The sequence below is a fragment of the Asparagus officinalis genome, chromosome 7 (assembly GCF_001876935.1).
Source record: "Asparagus officinalis chromosome 7, Aspof.V1, whole genome shotgun sequence".
NCBI lineage: Eukaryota > Viridiplantae > Streptophyta > Magnoliopsida > Asparagales > Asparagaceae > Asparagus > Asparagus officinalis.
Window position 1 is genome coordinate 132142017 of NC_033800.1, and position 20259 is coordinate 132162275.

At 40.5% G+C, this 20259-nt stretch overlaps 2 protein-coding genes across 3 annotated transcripts in view; both read left to right on the plus strand.

Moving 5' to 3' along the window:
• LOC109849209 (protein ROOT PRIMORDIUM DEFECTIVE 1) lies at nt 202-10462 on the plus strand. 2 transcript variants are annotated; one of them, XR_002249031.1, is made up of 3 exons: nt 202-1446; nt 9291-9336; nt 9747-10462. XR_002249031.1 is itself a non-coding variant. In XM_020419027.1 (2 exons), exon 1 carries the CDS (start codon nt 271-273, stop codon nt 1435-1437), a length of 1167 nt encoding a protein of 388 aa, XP_020274616.1. In that variant the 5' UTR covers nt 203-270; the 3' UTR covers nt 1438-1446; nt 9747-10462. The 2 variants fall into 2 exon arrangements, 1 of the variants encoding a protein (XP_020274616.1); XM_020419027.1 differs by lacking the exon at nt 9291-9336 and having other exon boundaries at nt 203-1446.
• Nucleotides 16218-20259, plus strand: part of LOC109847529 (coatomer subunit gamma-2-like) — a 39642-nt gene continuing 35600 nt past the window's right edge. Inside the window, exons 1-6 of the mRNA XM_020416760.1 lie at nt 16218-16425; nt 16654-16748; nt 16834-16884; nt 16954-17067; nt 17157-17357; nt 17441-17542. Of these exons, the coding sequence (XP_020272349.1) occupies nt 16233-16425; nt 16654-16748; nt 16834-16884; nt 16954-17067; nt 17157-17357; nt 17441-17542 (756 nt within the window). The 5' untranslated portion in view covers nt 16218-16232. The remainder of the gene's footprint in view (nt 16426-16653; nt 16749-16833; nt 16885-16953; nt 17068-17156; nt 17358-17440; nt 17543-20259) is intronic.

Sequence of the window (20259 nt, forward strand, 5' to 3'; positions counted from 1 at the left end):
AATGTTGTTTGATCATTCTACAATAGTGATGACTTATAAGTTACTCATTTGCCAAACACACTACTGTTAAAAATAGACTATAATTTACTAAATTTGCCGAATATTTTGGCTTATAATCTCCTAGCTTATATATGGGTTATAAGCCAGACGGTGCCAAACATGAAAATTCACTTATGAAAATGGAAATTAAAGATAGAATTGTTATGGATTTTGGAGAGATTTAACTCTAATTTGTCAGTGAGCTACCCCTTCGCTCCGTTTCCTAGAACGATGCCCTCTTTCTCTAAACCCCTCCATTTTCTCCCAAAACCCTCATCTTCAATCTCCAAACCCTACTCTCTTCAATCCAATCCATTCTCCACTTACTCCCAAAAATCCAACAGGCGCCCAAAGAAGAAAGTCTACCATCGAGAGCCAGACCTCGACAAAGCCATGGACCTCAACAAGAAACCCTCCCTCATCCTCCACCTCAAAACCCTCATCGCTTCCCAAAAAACCCAATCAATTCTCCTCAGAGACCTCGAGAAAGAAGTGGGTTTCATTAAAAAATGGAACTTTCTCTCTCTGATTCAAAAACACCCAACAGTGTTCAAAGTCTCAGGGGGCTCAAATTCTCGATCCCCGATCTCTGTTAAGCTCACTGATAAAGCGCTGAAGATTTTGAACGAAGAAGACGTTGCTAGAGAGCTGATGGAGCCCATTTTGGTTAGGAATTTGAGGAAGCTGCTGATGATGTCAATGGACTGCCAGATTCCAATGGAGAAGATTGAGCTCGTTGAGAATGATTTCGGTTTGCCCAAAAACTTTAAGAATTTGTTGATTCCTAAATACCCAGAATTTTTTTCAATCAAAATTGTTGATGGGTTGGAGTATCTATGCTTGGAGAGTTGGGATTCTTCGCTTGCGGTCACTGCTCGCGAAGAAAGATTAGACCTTGGAAGCGTTGAGAAACCATCAAAGGTGATTTCTAGAGATGGCAATTTCTCGGGGCCGTTTGCTTTTAAAATGAGATATCCACCGGGTTTTCGTCCAAATGTACATTATCTGGAGGAGGTGAAGAAATGGCAGAAGTTAGCATTTCCTTCTCCGTATTTGAATGCGAGAAGGATTGAGCCAGCAACACCGCAAGCGAGGAAGAGAGCGGTGGCGGTGTTGCACGAGCTATTGAGTTTGATGATGGAGAAGAGATTGACTTCTGATAAATTGGATGCTTTTCATAATGAGTATCAGCTTCCTTGTAGATTGTTGCTTTGCTTGGTTAAGAATCATGGGATTTTCTATATCACGAATAAGGGGGCGAGGAGCACTGTGTTTCTAAAGGAAGCTTATGATGGAGTCGATTTGATTGAGAAGTGTCCTTTGTTGAGATTTCAAGATCGGTTTATGTCGCTCATTGGGAGGACTTGCCCGAATTTGAGTAACGCTCTGGCTGCTTGACTCAATTTGGTATGTAAAAATTTGAGAATATGTTTCTAATATCTAGTAATTCTTTTACTTATCAGTTAAGTTTGCTTCTTTTTTGTTGCTTGAAAACTCTTGTTTCATCATCACAACTAAATATAAGCTAGCACGTAACTTGTCATTTCCTAGAAATCACAGCAACTTCTGAAGAGCCTCTAAGCACAATTGCACAGAAAACAACACTATGCAACCCAACACATCAAGAGCTTCTAAACTACTATAAAGCACAGACAAATCAACAAATTAACTGCAAAAAAAATGAATCCACTGTGTTTATTGTGACATTTTGTTTTGACTTTTGAGTAAACAGAACAATATGTCCAAAATAATTATCAACTATAATAAGTACAGGATATATATAAGAGTATGGGGGAGGGGGAGAAAACAAAGAAGTAAAGCAGGTGGCAAGCAGAGCGAATGATTAGAAGACGAAACAGACTAACTAATCATACATCAAAAGGAAGATGCAACATGGCCATTACATCATCTCCCAAACACTTCGCCATTGATTGATCAAGATGCTTGCTTACTGGGCTCTTTGTTTGTTTGTTTCTTTGTTGTTTTGATTGATATAGAGAGAGATACGAAGAGGAAGGATAATGTATAGATACAAGGTGGACGCGTCAACAGTCCCAAAAATAGGATTTCAGATTTTTTGAAGATTATTAGTACTCATGTAGGTAGGACTATTAGGACTTTTGATCAGATAAAATAAGTAGAAGCTTATTTATTTATTTAGTTTTCTAAAAATTACTCATAACATCTCTATATTCTATGAGGCTACTTTCTCAAAACTCTTTATACTACGATTTCTAGCACATTGTGCATTTGGATTCAAAAGACTTACTTTTTTGCCCTAAGAGAGGATCTTGTCATGGTCGTGCGACCTTAAATGATTCTTTTTCCCCCCAGAAATCTCATTTTGTCAATAATTCTTCATTATTCTTCTAATTACTTAAAAGAAAAACATAAAAAAAGAATATCATTGGGTTCATATGATCAACACGTGAACCTCTTTTGATAGAAACAGGATACTGTTGGGGCTGAGAATGGGATGCATATCCCATAGTGTTGTGATGTTATATGTTAATATGATTTATCTTATTGTCCAAAAAATATCTTATCAAATGAGGTAATCACTTTTAAACTCACTTTTGTTGTGTCTAGTGCATTCTCAAAAAGGTTGCATGAGTTTCTAAAATAGGTCTTGTCTATTAAGAAAAATTATATATGTTCATACATAAATGAAAAGGATTATGTAACATAATGATGAGATTATCTAATTATTGTGCTTAGATGAGGTGCATATACACACATCATTCATTAAAATCCATGTAAATGAAAAAAATCAGGATTTTCAATTGCTAACATGTATCAAAGTTGTAATGGTTATGCTTTGAAATTCCTCATCACTGAAAGTTTTTGGTCTCCATTCATTAAAATCTATGTAAATGAAGAAATTTAAAATTTGTAATTGCTATAATGTATCAAAATTGTAATGGTTATGCTTTGAATATCCTTATCGCTGAAAGTTTTTGTTCTCCATCTTATTTTCCTATTATGACACCTAAATGCCCTTCATCTAATTCACAAAAATAAATAAATGAAAATGTTTTTTATGACCTATAGATACACTAAAAAAACTATCCTCTCTGCAAATTTATCTCCTAAAACAACTATTTACTAATTTACCTACACATTTCACGGTATCTAATTGAACAATCCTACAAATTTTCTTTTAGGTAATATACCGAGTATAGTGTTGGGAATATAACGCCGAAATTCCTAATGCAACAGAAAACGCAGAATAGAAAAAGTACACCAAGTTTTAACGAGGTTCGACAACTGCCTACGTCCTCGGGAGCCACACAGATAATTTCTTATTAATCAAACAAGAAATTACAAATGAAGAGCAAATCTCAAAACTGAGATTTCTCAAATAAACACTGTAGCTACAGTGTTAATAATAACAGGGTATGAACCCTTTCAATTCCCACTTGAGAATAAATACCCCACAATTAAAACCCCACTTTAATTCCTCTCTCTTTTCTTAATCTCTCTTTTAATCTCCCCTCAAAATTCCCATTGAGAGCTGGAGAAAAATCGCCTCTGCGATTTTAGGGCAGCCGCCGCCTAGAGAAGAAGAAATCGGAGGAGAGGGGGGAAGAAGCTTCAGCAGCTACAAAACCCTAGGGCCAAAGAATGGGGTTTTATAGGCGATGTGGATGGGCGGGCGACAGCCTGTCGCCAGCGGTCCGCGGACGCCAAAGTCGAGGCCGAACGCAGAGTTGAGAGGGGGGTTCGAACGCAGAGGTCGAACGAACGCAGAGATCGGATCCGAACGCTGAGGTCAGATCCAAAACGCCGAGGTCAAGGGGGTTTTCGCTCGCGGGGCTCAAGCTCGCCTGGGGGGGTCGCCGTCGACTTCGCCACGCTCGCCTGCATCATCTCAGAGCTCGTCGGAGCTCCTCGCCGGACATGGAGGTTGGTATCCACCCCCAAACTAACAATCTCCCACTTGGAAACCAAACCGACGTTAACGGGCTATCTCATCAAGTTCCTCTCATGTGTGGCTCCGCCATCATCATCTATGCATGAAGGCCAACTGAAGTTGCGCACAACTCCAGTTTCTGAACTGTCACCGTCTTTGTTAACATGTCTGCTGGATTCTTACTTCCTGAAATCTTTTTCAGTTTCAACACGTCATCTTCCAACAGGGATCTGATGAAGTGGTACCGAAGCGCAATATGCTTCGTTCTAGAATGAAATGCGGAATTCTTCGCCAAGTGTATCGCACTCTGGCTATCACTGTGCAAAACATTCTTCTCCTGTTTGAATCCCAGCTCTGTCAACAAACCCTGAAGTCATATCATCTCTTTACTGGCTTCAGTCACTGCAACGTACTCAGCTTCTGTAGTGGATAGGGTAACGATCTTCTGTACCTGTGACATCCAACTAACAGCTGTAGTTCCAACGGTGGATACATAGCCGGTGGTGCTTCTTCGGTGATCAACTTCGCCACCGAAGTCTGCATCTACGTACTCTTGCACTTCCACCTCTCCCTTACCAAAGTGCAAACACTTCTGTGTGGTGCCTCGTAGATATCTCAGAATCCACTTGACCGCTTCCCAATGAGCTTTTCCTGGATTCGACATAAACCGGCTGACCACTCTCACTGCATGGCCAATATCTGGTCGCGTACAGACCATTGCGTACATCAAACTTCCGATAGCTGAGGCGTAAGGAACTTGAGCCATACTTTCTTTCTCTTCTTCTGACTGAGGAGACTGATCCTTCGATAGACGAAAGTGGCTGGCCAAGGGTGTGCTCACAGGCTTGGCGTTGCCCATGTTAAATCTCTGCAAAACACGGTTGATGTACTCCGTCTGAGATAACTGCAAGAGACCTCTCTTCTTATCTCTCGTGATTTGCATTCCAAGGATCTTCTTCGCTGGACCCAAGTCCTTCATGTCAAACTCCTTTGACAGCTGCTGCTTCAAACTCTTGATATCTTTCATATCTGCTCCTGCAACCAACATATCATCAACATACAGCAGTAGGATGATATAGCTGGACTGATATCTTTTGAAGTAGCAACAGTGGTCGGCGTTGCACTTCTGAAAACCTTCCTTGTGCATGAAGCCATCAAACTTCTTGTACCACTGTCTTGGGGCTTGTTTCAGGCCATACAAGCTCTTCTTGAGTCTGCACACCAGGTTCTTCTTCTTTTCTTCTGAGAAACCTTCTGGCTGGTGCATGTATATCTCCTCTTCTAGATCTCCGTGAAGAAACGCCGTCTTCACGTCTAACTGCTCGAGATGAAGATCTTCAATTGCTACAATACTCATCACGGTCCTGATAGTATTTAGCTTCACCACGGGAGCGAAAATATCGGTGTAGTCAATTCCTTCCTTCTGCTGGAAACCTTTGACAACCAATCGGGCTTTATATCTCCTGGAACCATCCTGCTCCTCTTTCACCCGGTACACCCATTTGTTGTGGAGTGCCTTCTTACCCGTGGGCAACTCAGCTAGTTCCCACGTCTGGTTTGATATGAGAGACTTCATCTCATCTTTCATTGCAAGCTCCCACTTGCTCGCATCTCCACACTGACAAGCTTCATCAAAGCTTTCAGGCTCCCCACCATCTGTCAACAACAGATAGTTCATGTATCTCCTGTTGGGTACAGGAGGACGAGAAGATCTTCTTAATATCGGAGCTGGTGCGTCGGGCTCCTGCGCACCATCTTGTCCAACAGGCTCTTCTTGCTGAGGACCCTCTGCATTGGGTTCTTCCGAGAGGTTACTCGGGACATCATCTGCATCTACAAATATTGACTCGCTCTCTGAGTCATCTGTCTTGTGCATGTCCTTGTACATCACCTTCTCGTTGAATATCACATCTCTGCTCCTGATCACCTTCTTGTTTTCGTTGTCCCAAATGCGGTAGCCGAACTCATCTTCACCATAGCCGATGAAAGTGCATTTCTTTGACTTGGGATCAAGCTTGTTCCTGCCTTGATCACTAATATGCACGTAAGCTACACAACCGAAAACTTTAAGATGTGAGAGTCTTACCTCCTTTCCGCACCATACCTCATCTGGTATTCTGTGCTCCAATGGAACCGACGGACCTCGGTTGATCAAGTAAGCTGCTGTGTTGACCGCTTCTGTCCAGAACTGCTTCGGTAGGTCTGATTGTACTCGAATGCTTCTAGCTCTCTCCGTCAACGTTCGGTTCATTCGCTCAGCTACACCATTTTGCTGAGGCGTGCCTGGCACGGTTCTCTCCATTCTGATCCCGTGCTCATAGCAGAACTTCTTGAATCCGGTGTCTTCATACTCACCACCATTGTCGGTCCTGAGCTTCTTTATTCTCAGACCGGTCTCATTCTCGACCATAGCTTTCCATCTCCTGAAAGCCTCAAATACTTCTGACTTATGCTTCAGAAAGTAGACCCACACTTTCCGAGAGTGATCATCGATAAAAGTCACGAAGTAGTGTTTCCCACCAATCGACGCAGTGGTGGTTGGTCCCCAAACATCTGAGTGAACGAGCTCTAGCTTCTGCTTCCTGGGGGTTCTGCCACTTGTCTGAAAGCTGACTCTCTTCTGCTTTCCAAGTATACATTCTTCACACATATCCATCTCCACTGACTGCAGTCCTGGGAGTTTTCCCTTTGTATGCATGATTTTCATCCCCTTCTCACTCATATGACCGAGTCTCTGGTGCCACAGCTTTGAAGTCTCATTGCCTGCTGCAACTGAGATCAAACAACGTGCACCTGCTGTCATATACAGTGTACCAGTCTTCTTGCCTCGGGCAATTGTCATTGCGCCCTTTGAGATCTTCCAATCATCTCCATGGAAGGTTGTGGTGTATCCTTCGCCAGCCAACTGGCCTACTGATATTAAATTCTTTCTCAGGTCGGGAATATGTCTGACATCCTTCAGCTCCCATACTGACCCATTCAACTTAATTTTCACCACGTCTTTGCCCACTATAGCACACGGTTGATCATCACCAAGATATACGTATCCAAGTTTTCCGGGGGTATACTTCTCGAAGAATTCTTTCTGAGAGGTAGCATGGAACGACGCTCCTGAATCTAACACCCAAGATTCCTCCTTGCTCTCCAAAGAGCATATCAATGCGTCGTCTCCTCCTGAAGTGGATGTGACATTCACCTCTGCCTTTGCCTCCTTCTCTTTCTGTGCACTCTTGCACTGATTCTTGTAATGCCCGGTCTTTCCACAATTCCAACACTCGATAGCCTTCGAGCTGTTGCTTGGATTCCTTGATTTGGACCTCCTGTCCTTTGATCTACCTCTGAAGTTTGATTTTCCTCGTCCGTTTCTGGTTGAATTTCTACCTCTTGACTCTGTATGCAATACTGAAGAGGTTGTAGCTTCACCCGTTTCTCTCCGTCGGATCTCCTCACTGAGAACCAAATCACGAACGTCGCCGAACTTCAACTTTTTCTTTCCCGATGAGCTACTCACTGCCGTGACTGTAGCGTTCCAACTCTCTGGTAGGGAAGACAACAATATCAACGCCCGAACTTCTTCATCAAACTCAATCTCAACTGAACTCAATTGGGTTGTAACCGTATTAAGTTCATTGAGGTGTTGTGCTACTGACGCGCCTTCCGCCATTTTCAGATTGAATAACTGCCGCATCAAATGAACTTTGTTCGCGGCTGATGGCTTCTCATACATATTTGGGCGTGCTGCCATAAGACCTGCCGTGGTCTTCTCCTTTGCTATGTTGAACGCAACATTGCGAGTCAACGTCAATCTGATAACTCCGAGGGCTTGTCTATCTAGAAGGTTCCACTCTTCTTCCTTCATAGAATCTGGCTTCTTCCCCGATAGTGGTTGATACAGATTTTTCTGATACAGATAATCCTCTATCTGCATTTTCCAGAATCCGAAATCTGTTCCATCAAATTTCTCAAGTCTCATTTTTGCCTCATCTGCGGCCATGGCTCCCACTTGAATCTGACTTTTTCTAGATCGTTTCACGCTCTGATACCAGTTGTTGGGAATATAACGCCGAAATTCCTAATGCAACAGAAAACGCAGAATAGAAAAAGTACACCAAGTTTTAACGAGGTTCGGCAACTGCCTACGTCCTCGGGAGCCACACAGATAATTTCTTATTAATCAAACAAGAAATTACAAATGAAGAGTAAATCTCAAAACTGAGATTTTTCAAATAAACACTGTAGCTACAGTGTTAATAATAACAGGGTATGAACCCTTTCAATTCCCACTTGAGAATAAATACCCCACAATTAAAACCCCACTTTAATTCCTCTCTCTTTTCTTAATCTCTCTTTTAATCTCCCCTCAAAATTCCCGTTGAGAGCTGGAGAAAAACCGCCTCTGCGATTTTAGGGCAGCCGCCGCCTAGAGAAGAAGAAATCGGAGGAGAGGGGGGAAGAAGCTTCAGCAGCTACAAAACCCTAGGGCCAAAGAATGGGGTTTTATAGGCGATGTGGATGGGCTGGCGACAGCCTGTCGCCAGCGGTCCGCGGACGCCAAAGTCGAGGCCGAACGCAGAGTTGAGAGGGGGGTTCGAACGCAGAGGTCGAACGAACGCAGAGGTCGGATCCGAACGCTGAGGTCAGATCCAAAACGCCGAGGTCAAGGGGGTTTTCGCTCGCGGGGCTCGAGCTCGCCTGGGGGGGTCGCCGTCGACTTCGCCACGCTCGCCTGCATCATCTCAGAGCTCGTCGGAGCTCCTCGCCGGACATGGAGGTTGGTATCCACCCCCAAACTAACATATAGTAATTCCTACATTCTATTAAAATGTCTAATATTTTTAAATAGAACGTTCTATTTAAGTTTAATTTAATTAAATTGATATATATCACTTACCAATAGTAGGATATTACATAGAGAAGTAGAAACTAATTGTAAATAAAGAATGTGATAAAAACATTAAAAACGATAAGAGGGTAACACTAAAAAGGGGGGAATTTGGAGAAGTGAGTTTAAGGAGACATACTAGATGGAGAGAAGTGGAATGAGATGATGGATGCGAGTAGGAAGGGGTAAGCAAGATGGAAGAGAGGAGGGAGGTAGTGAACTAACGTAAGGGGTGAGTGGGTGGCGAGAGGATGGATAGGAGGAAGATAGGATCAAATGCCCTGAGATGAGTCAATAGGTTAGTATAAGAGATGAGGGATAAACGAGAGAATAAAGAGAAAGATAAGGCTAATATTGAGAGTTTCAGTGCTAAAATAATGCATTTGTAAATGAGGGAAAATTTGGCTTCAGGATGGTGATTCTAACACGTTTTTTTCATGCTTCATTGCTTTACAGAAGGGCAAGAAATGCAATCTCCTCACTCGTTGGTGCAGATAGGGTGGTAGGTGGTTGAGGATCAAAATGTTCTTCTTGCCATGTTTGTTGATAGATACAAAACACTTTTCAATTATAATTTTCAGCATGAGCCGTCACCTACTTCTCTTAATAGTCATTGCGTTCCTCGAGATTCTTTTCAACAACTTGAGGTTTATGTGACTATTGAAGAACTGAAGTTTGTGATCTTTGATTTGAGTATGGATAAAGCCCCGGGTCCAGATGGGTTCAATGCTATGTTTTTTTGTGCTGCATGGCCAGTTACCAATGAGTTATTTCTAACAGTACAAAATTTCTTTCGTCGTGGCAAATTATTAAGAACGGTGAACCATACATCGCTTGCATTTATTCCTAAGAAGAATGCAATTCGTGTGTTGATGATTTTAAGCTATTTCTTTGTGTTATCTTGTTCTGCAGATTGCATCAACGATTATGGTCAACACTGACTCAACAGTCTTAAGTCTCTCATGCCTCGACTTGCGGATTTATCTTAAAGTGTATTTATCCTAGGCCGTCACATTACACACTCGATCTTATTGGCTCGCGAGTTATGTCACAAAATTCATCGCCGTACTGGCCTCGCGAGGATGTGTATAAAATTGGACCTTTGGAAGGCCTATATTTCTACGGACAGAGCGTTTCTCCTTGATGTTATGCATAGGACTATCGGGTTCAGTGAGAAGCGGAGGAGACGGACACATGCATGCTTGGAAGAAACATTCTATATGTTTCACTTATAAGTGTATTAGCTCTGAAATTCTTAATTCTTCGAATGACGTTTGGTAAGGAGATAATGTCTCTTTGTTCACACTTGTCTTGCTGGTCCTCTCTCGCCTACTTGATGATGATGCTGCTCAAGAGGGTAATCTAACCCCTTCTTCAGTTGGTGATTTGTCGGCATATCATGTTGCTTTTATGAACGATTTTATGATATTTGCTCGTGCTACTAAGTAAGAAAAATGCAAGAACAATTAAATCTATTCTTGCAAGGATTTCCGCTTTATCAGACCTCTAAATAAATTGTATCAAAAATACTATGTTTTTTGGGGGTAATTGTCGCTACCGCTTATGGGTTTGTCGTCATCTGAACCTTGAGGAGGGCTCCCTTCTGATTAGGTATTTGGGTTTGCTTCTATTCTCATCTAGATTGAATATCAACTCGTGCACTCCCCTTATTGATTTAAATTCGACAAAGATTTCAGTCTTCGCAACACCCGTCGTTATCTTTGGTGGGTTAGGCTAAATTGATCAAATCGGTTTTGTCTTCTATACACTTGTTCTGTACATCATGTTTCTTCGACCTAAAATGGTGTTGCGCCATGTTGATTCTCTCCTTTTGACATTTTTTTGTGGCACAAAACTGATAGAAAGGGCGCGAGTTTGATTAGATGGAAGCGTGTATGTTTACCGAAGAATGAAGGTGGATTGGGTGTTTGGATGCCGAGTGATTGCAACTTGGCTGGCTCTATTCGTATCCTTTGGGATGTGATTACTGAGCGTGATCTTCTTTGGGTTAAATGGACGCGTCTGAAGTACATGAGGGGTAGTTCGATTTGGTCTTGTGGATGTGGAACTTTTTCTGCTATTTCTTAGGCGTGGCGCCATTTGCTCTATGCATGCCCTTGCATGATGACCCTCACGGGTGGCGCAGATAGACCTATTTGGACCCAAACTACAGATGACACTCTTTGATGAGAAATAAGAAGACGACGAGACAGTCGACGACTTCGTCAAGCGCTTCCGGAATAAAGCGATGAACTGCTGAGATCCGATCACAGAGGACTTCATCCTCCAAACCTGTCACAACAACCTCTCTTTGGATGTGTTGAAAGTTATGGGAGTAGCACCTTCCAATACCTGGAAAGAGTTGAAGATGCGCGGAGAGCGGGCCGAACGTTTCCTCATAAGGAAGAAGGCCGAGAGGGGCCAACCGACGGCTAATCCTCCGAACTCAAACTTCGCCTCCCGTGGTAAGGGGAAGGCACCTGCAACAGTTGTTGACGTTAATCAGACGTCGCAACAACAATCCCGAAGACAGCAAAAGACTTCAGATCCGAGACTTCAAAAAGAATACTCCTTCAAGGACGAGGACGTTCCAGCCATTTTCGAATCCCTCCTGAAAAACAACAAGATCAAGCTACCACCTATCGCAAATTAGGAGGAAGCTGATAATACTTCGGATCCAAAGTACTGTGCGTACCACAGGAGGATCCTTCATCCCACTAATGCTTGCTTCGCTCTCAAAAATAGCATCCAAACATTGGTTGAAGCCGACGTCATAACGCTAAATTAAGCCGAATCAAAACTCCGACAAGTATAAGAGTATAAACTGCTCCTTCCGACACTCCGAAGGGTATATGAGTATAAACTGATTCTCAATCCTCCAACCGGTATATGAGGTTAAACTGCTCCCTGGTACTCCAATAGGTATATGAGTCTAAACTGTTTCCTACATTCGACAAGAAGTTCCTAGAGAATTTTATACATAATATTCTTAAGAATAACCCGAACACGTAACTGAGTTCAATATTAGACCCAGTCTTGCAAGAAGCTGGGGGTGGATGATCCATGTAACGGGAAGTTCCCGAAAGAATTCTGTATAGTGTATTCTTAGGGATAACCCGATCACTACAAGAAGGTCAGGAATAAGAAACTCCAACTCAAACTCCCGCTACGTCTGTGCACTCAACACTCCCACTGTGGTCGTTATCTTGTTTGGGGAGAAAGTTGATGTCTTCATTGATGTATTTATTATAACTTCAGTCGTTACAATGAAAATAAAAAAAAGATAGTTTTTTTATAAGACTCTTACACAATGAAAATGAAAAAATATAACTCTCGTCAAAACAAACGCAACGGACGTAAAAGGTATCACAGTTTTTCACGATGCGTAATTTGGATGTCATATTATTTGGGAGGAAGTTACCTCGTCAAAATCAACTCACCAGTTTTGATTCAAGACTTCGACGACGGCCAGACGATAAACGCAGCGCCGGGAGAACTTCAGCTATTCGTCAAAATATCAAATAGATTAAAAATCGAAGGAGTCAAGAATCAAAGTTAGCTACAGGTCTTTTACACAGACTGATGGTTGGACCGATCATATCCAAAGTGTTTCAGGCTCATCTATAAAAGAAACGAGACTGAAACACTTTGGAGGGGGGTATCTGTAGGCGTCAAAAATTACTTATAGGCCCCCGCACGCGGCTCGAGACGGAGAGAAGACGATAAACGTCGTTATTCGAGTCACAGAAGCTCATTTGATGATGACAAATGCATGAAGTGAGTCGACGAACCATGCGAAGCAACTTTAGTCATATGATGTATTCATTTTTGACTCGGGTATTTTGGCTCTAACTTCCTCATATGACATCCAAATAATATGATTCAAGATGTGTTGGAAACCTGACGAAGATATCTACAACTTTCATCTTTTGAGATTCTTCATATTCAAATCGAATCATGGCCAAAATCTCTATTCTTCTCCGAGACACCAACACTATCTCGAAATTCTGAGGCAGTTTGTACTATCTTTGGTATTTTGGCTTTATCTCTCTTATACTATCTCGGAATAAGTTGATCCAAGATGCGTTAGAAATCTGACAAGGAGATATACAACTTTCATCTTTTGAGCTTCTTCAGATTAAAAGCGAATCACAGTCAAAACAGCTCTACAAGGTCCGAGACACCTATGGGTGTCTCGGCCAAGCCTTGGAATACACAAGTGGGTGTCTCGGGTGTTTTGGTTCTAACTTTCTCATATCACCTCCAAATAATATGATTCAAGATGTGTTGGAAAGCTGACGAAGATATCTACAACTTTCATCTTTTGAGATTCTTCATATTCGAATCGAATCATGGCCAAAATCTCTATTCTTCTCCGAGACACCAACAATGTCTCGGAATTCTGAGGCAGTTTGTACTATCTTTGGTATTTTGGCTTTATCTCTCTCATACGATCTCGGAATAAGTTGATCTAAGATGCGTTAGAAATATGACAAGGAGACAACTTTCATCTTTTGAGCTTCTTCAGATTAAAAGCGAATCACAGTCAAAACAGCTCTACAAAGTCCGAGACACCTATGGGTGTCTCGGCCAAGCCTTGGAATACACAAGTGGGTGTCTCGGGTATTTTGGTTCTAACTTTCTCATATCACCTCCAAATAATATGATTCAAGATGTGTTGGAAAGCTGAAGAAGATATCTACAACTTTTATCTTTTGAGATTCTTCATATTCGAATCGAATCATGGCCAAAATCTCTATTCTTCTCCGAGACACCAACAATGTCTCGGAATTCTGAGGCAGTTTGTACTATCTTTGGTATTTTGGCTTTATCCCTCTCATACAATCTCGGAATAAGTTATCATATTGGCCGGCTTCATCAGCAGAGAGTTTTCTTTTCCCAGCTGCTCTTGTCATAGGAGGATCAGTCGCTCGCTGTTCTTCCACTGGAATGGGCTCAGCTCCTTGTTCCTCTTCCTGTTCGGCAGGCTGACTCTCGATGGATACTCCGAGACACCAACAATGTCTCGGAATTCTGAGGCAGTTTGTACTATCTTTGGTATTTTGGCTTTATCCCTCTCATACAATCTCGGAATAAGTTGATCTAAAATGCGTTAGAAATCTGACAAGGAGACAACTTTCATCTTTTGAGCTTCTTCAGATTAAAAGCGAATCACAGTCAAAACAGCTCTACAAGGTCCGAGACACCTATGAGTGTCTCAGCCAAGCCTTGCCCGAGACACCTCTTAGTGTCTCGGCCAAGCTTTGGCCGAGACACCTCTTGGTGTCTCGACCAAGCTTTGGCCGAGACACCTATGGGTGTCTCGGCTAAACTTTTGCCGAGACACCTATGGGTGTCTAGCCGAGGCCTGGAGCACTATTCTGCGCGTTCTGTCCGTTTTCGCCGTATCTTCGTCATCCGAACTCGGAATCACGTGATTCAAAATGCGTCGGAAAGCCGACGAGGAGATCTACGAGCTTCCATGATTGAATCATATGTGGAGTAAACATGGCATGAGGGGCGCTTCATCTTTCGTAAACGACGTGTAGCTCCCGATCCATTCGTGTTTCCGTTATTCCGAAGTTCCGTTGCTTTGCATGGTTCGTTGACTCATTTCATGCACTTGTCATCATCAAATGAGTTTCTGTGACTTGGATAGCAACGTTCATCGTCTTCTCTTTGTCTAGAGCCGCGTGCGGGAACCTATAGGTATTTTTAGACGCCTACAATGATCACATGATTTATGTTAGTGTCGTGAGAAATAAGTTAAAATCATAGGAAATCGTTACCTCCTCAACTTCTTGTGACTTGTCTACTCTCTCATACTTATCTTCTTTCTCTGACTCATCTTTATCTCTACCTCTACTTTGTTATTTTTCTTCCTCTTTTTTCTTTCATTAACTTCAACATTTGCTTCCATTAGATCTACAGGTTGCATAAATGTCACAAATAAAATGAATATTTTAGAGAACAAACAATGAGCACATGAAATAAGAGAAAACTTGTCACATACTCATCTCCTCGAGGCTTGTCTACTCTCTCATCCTTATTTTCTCTCTGTTGTTTCTCTTGCACAAACCTTTTACCAATATCCTCCTTAATGGCCTTCAGATCAACGCCGAGTCTTACAAGTTCTTTCTCATAAGCTTCATTCAACATTGACAATTTCTCATAAGTTTTATTCTACATTAACAATTAAGTTTCAGTGAGTAATGACACATATAAGAAGTAAAATGCACATATTAACTGTAAATATCACATAAAAACTACAAATGTCACATAAAATTTACATAGTTGACATATTAACAACAAATAGTAAATTGTAAAAATTCTAATAATATTTCAAATATAAATGTCACTAATAATAATATTAAGAAAAAACTTGTCTCATCCATGCAACAATGTATTTCCTCCCTTCCTCTTTTTTAACTTTTTTCTTTTTTTATAGAGTTTTAAGAGTCTGATTTCTCCTCTCTTTTAGCCTTCATACTTGTATGCTCTAGCTTGATCTCCTCAGGAATGTATCGTGATATATCTTGTTCATGCAAGATATGGATTGCGGCTTTTGACTTCTTCATAATTATCGCACTTCTTAATGAACCTACTTTCTTATCTTTTAGAGTCCAATTAGTCATTGGTGGCTTTGAATCTTTGACTCTAGCGTATTGTTTGATGTTCGTGATCTCATAATTCCATAGGTTCAAAAACAACAATCAAGTTAGCTCACTAATATTTCATATCACTAAACATTGTTAACTATCACAGATAAAAACTAAACGTAACATTTCACTCATAAATGTCACATATCAATAACATATGTCACAAGTAATAGTGTCACAATGAGAGACGACGGTCACATGTTAACTACATATATCACAAAATGACAATATAATTAACTTTTTCACTCACCGATAGCAAGGGAGTGCTGCCATTCAGGTATGTCAGTTCCTTTATAGCTATCTTCACAACTTTTAGCAAATTTCATACTTCATTGTATACTATAGCCGCCCATGGGAAATTATCTATTACATCTATACTTGTCGTATACTTGAACATATGCCTTGGTATATTCATTCATGCAGTTGGAGTCCATATCATTGTAAGTTGGTAAAGTATTTGAAGCATCACAAAGTCATGCACATCACTCCCCATCTTTTTCACCCAAGGCACGTGCCAATGCGTAGGGCAAGTGAACTGAGAACATACTAGAATTTATGTAATGACATGCTTCTCAAGGGTAAATACCATTTGACTCCCTAGATTGACTCCCTAGATATCAAAACTTTGCCTGTTTATGTCTAAAGAAAAAGAAGAAGTCCCTATACTGACCCGTTCAAACCCGAAATCGCCCCGAGTATTAACCCGAGCCAGTCCCTTGCGGCTTCGGGTAATCATGAAATGAAAGCCCGTCTGCTTCGCGGGTTTAAATTTCTCGCCCGTTATAAACCAGCGCGCCCGACCCGGTTGCATCCCTATTCACCTGACGAGAGCTCGTCTTCTTCCTCCCTCCCTCTCTCTCTCTCTCTGCGATCTCTCGATCCAGAAATGGCGCAGCCTTTCATCAAGAAAGACGACGATCTGGACGACGAAGGTCAGTTCTCTAAAATTTTCCGCAATGATCTCTTTTTTTTTAACCTAGATTTTGCTTTGGACCCGTGATCCCGCGAGTTTTCGCGTTTTTGCCGTTGGAGCTTTGAATCTTGGCGATTTGGCTCTAGATCCAGTGCTTTTGGGTCTGGGGTCGTTGGAGTCTGTAGATTTTTGGTACGTTTAGGGTTCTTTTGTGAGATTTTTTGTTTATTTCTTCGTCTTTGTGCAGATTACTCTCCGTTTTTGGGGATCGAGAAGGGCGCGGTGCTCCAAGAAGCTAGGGTCTTCCATGATCCTCAACTCGATGCGAGGAGATGCTCGCAGGTAATGGATCTTTTTTTTAAAAAAAACCTTGATTTGTTCATCGAGTATCTTTTACTTATATTTTGTTGTCATTTCCTTCCTTCAGGTTATAACAAAACTACTGTATCTGCTAAATCAAGGAGAAAGTTTCTCCAAGGTTGGATTTTCTATTTCGTTTTGCTGTGGATGCTTGTCTCTGTGAATTCTAACCGTTAAGAATTTATAGGTCGAAGCAACGGAAGTGTTTTTTGCTGTGACCAAACTGTTTCAGTCTAAGGACAATGGGTTAAGGAGGATGGTTTACTTGATCATCAAAGAGCTTTCACCTTCCGCTGATGAGGTTAGAACAATAATAAATTTTTTTGGTAGAGATATTTTAGTGGATTTATGTTAAAACTAGGCGTTTATTTATCTCTTTGTTTATGGAAGGTTATAATTGTCACCAGTTCCTTGATGAAAGACATGAACAGTAAGATGGACATGTATAGGGCCAATGCGATACGCGTTCTTTGTAGAATTACTGACGGCACGCTCCTTACCCAAATTGAACGGTATTTGAAACAAGCCATTGTCGACAAAAATCCAGTTGTTGCAAGTGCTGCTCTTGTCAGCGGCATTCACTTGCTCCAGGTACAATCCTATGCTTGCTGCTCATGAATGGTATACTGGTATTTGGTCTACCAATTTCTAATTTGTTTTTTTATTTGAAAAAGACAAATCCGGAGATCGTGAAAAGGTGGAGTAACGAGGTACAAGAAGCTGTTCAATCCAGAGCTGCTCTTGTGCAATTTCATGCAGTGGCTCTTCTCCACCAGGTATGAACTTTGTTATCTGTATGATTTTACCAATTTCCTATAGACTAGAAGCATCATTCTGTAAATATATAAAAATATAGTTTTATTTTTTCTTCTTTTTTATGTGCTGCTGCGTACCTTGAAATTATGTATTAGATGGATTATGTGGTGCTCCTTTTGGCAAAATCTGATATTCTTGTAGGTTATTCATTTAATAACAGCAACCAATGCACATAGCTTACTCGCAGGACATGTAGACGCAAAGTGATCAACACATTTGGCAATTGCCAAGTTCGACACGCTATGTCTGTATATCAGAGCACAACGCTTATGTTTGTATCAACTAATCAAAGGGAAATACTGACCACTTAAGTCTAATAAAAGAGCAATAAGATGGAAAAAACCATCATACAGAACAAATTATAACCATTAATAGTAGCAGTATTACTGTTACACTAAGACTAAGATTGGCCGAAGCAGAAAATGTACAGTCCCTCAATATAGGATTGAATACTCAAATATTATCAAAGTTTAGCCAATGACTAACTGAAACAACGAATAAATCTAGTTCTCTCTATAGACTGGGATACTCAATGAAAGCCTCAAACTTACAAAATAACAGTAGTAAGCCTTTTATGTAGATTCATAAACTGATAATACATTCCTAAACAAACTAAATAGACATTGCCTTTCATTTACATTCCACCTCTGTCAAAGGGGCATAATCAGGTGATCTTCTTGGGGTCCACTAACAGAATCTATCATCAGTTACTCTTTATACCAAATATAATTTTCATGAGCAAATCACTGTCCTTATTGTTGCTGTTGCGGTCATTGTTGTTGGATAAAATTGTTGGGATAAAGGCATCATTATTGTTTCTATTGTTGTCATGTGGATAAATAATATATCAGATCTATCAACAGTTTCTAACTTTCTATGCCTTTTCCTCAACAAACTAAATGTGCATTCCCTTTCCTTTATATTCTACCTCTCTCAAAGGGGCATAATTGAGGGACATTTTTGGCACCCATTAAAAGAATATATCATGGTCAGTTGCTCATTTTACCAAATTTATTTTTTCATGGGAAAAATCACTTTCCTTATTGTTCTATTGTTGTCATTCTTGTTGAATGAAGTTTTTGACATAGAAGTTCCAATATTGTTGCCATGGTTATCACTGTTAATGAATGGAATTTCAGATCTCTCCAACAGTTTCAAGTTTCAACCGCCTTTTCCTCCACTTTCCTCCTGATATCCAATAAACCATTAACTATATAAAAAGTTAGGACAGTGCCAAAAGCATTAAGACCTGGGATCAGTAGAACATCTAATAATTTCTTATCTTTGATCTAGCACCTTCAACCCCTACCAAACAGAATCGACCAAAAGTAGCAAAGACCTAAAATGCATTCACTCACTAATATGTTGCCCAAAAAAGAAAAAAGAAAAAAAAGAAAAAAACTAAACAAAAGAATCAAGTTTGCAGAATATGCTTCTGCTTAGTCATGTGATAGTTCCTGATATCAACTTCACTGGATCAGACAACAGCATGAAGTTCAGCCATCACCTTGATGTTCATCAAATCTCAGAAAAGTGGAACCTAATGCACAATAAAACCATGCTTTAGAGTTTCCTCGTTGGATTTGATGGCTGGCGACTAATTATAAATTTATAATCTATCCTCCTCCTCATCCTCTTCATAGCAAAAGCACACATTTGCTTGGTAACCACTCAGAGTACAAATTTGTGGTCATACAGACCCCAACGATCTTTCTTTCTTCTGAGCAATCCCAATGAAAATAGCAAGAGGATTTATTTCCGTTTGTTAATTTATACAAAAAAAGTATTTGTTTTAGAAGGTGAAAAAACAACATAGACGTAGCATTCAGGAAACCCTCAAGATACTCTAAATCAGTAAAGCAATGTGTTTTTTCCATCTCCGCTTGCTTGATAACAAGCAACTGATTTCAATATGCTTCTAAAAGAGTACAAGGCTTACTTACATTGGCAGATGCCAATCAGATAGTAAGACGTCTTCCTTTTATTGGATGTTACCGATAATGAAAACTGAATCCAACACACAAAAAATGTTACAGAGATTTGGAAATAATCGATCATACTTGCTGTTGTTCCTGCAAGTTACATTTTTTACAGTATCCAATAACTCCATGTTTTATATTCTGAGTATAAATAGCGTGCAAATTTGGTTGAATCATCAAGGAGCTGAATTCAGATTTGAAATTAAACAAACGAGAGCAACAAAATAGAGTTTTATGCTCTCCTTTCAGATACCCTATATTCTGTTGAAAATGAGCTAACCATACACAAATGAGAACACCAAACATAATATCCATTATCCGCTACCTCCCATTTAGGTGGCATCTGCAAGATCAAACCTAAAATATATGTCACAATGCTCTACCGCTTCAATGATGATGTAGTGATATCTTATATTTGAAGTGTATCAATGTCACTGGGAAGAGCTAGATCAGAAGATATGCCTATTTATGGTTCATGGATGTATGTGTCTAACTCTGATTTCCCCACTTATCTGGGGACTTATTTATAAAATTACAACTTTACAACGTAGGTGATTGTACACATCTAAATTATTTCACAAATAAAATCATAAGAACATCACAAGGACTTATTTTGAATCAGTCTCATTATGTGGACAAAATCCTTAAAAATTTTAATAAGGATGACACTGGAGTTGTTAGAACGCCATTATACAGTA

Bases quoted from the DNA above. Each gene is read 5' to 3' on its own strand.
- LOC109849209 (XM_020419027.1), top strand. From the start codon at position 271: ATGCCCTCTTTCTCTAAACCCCTCCATTTTCTCCCAAAACCCTCATCT.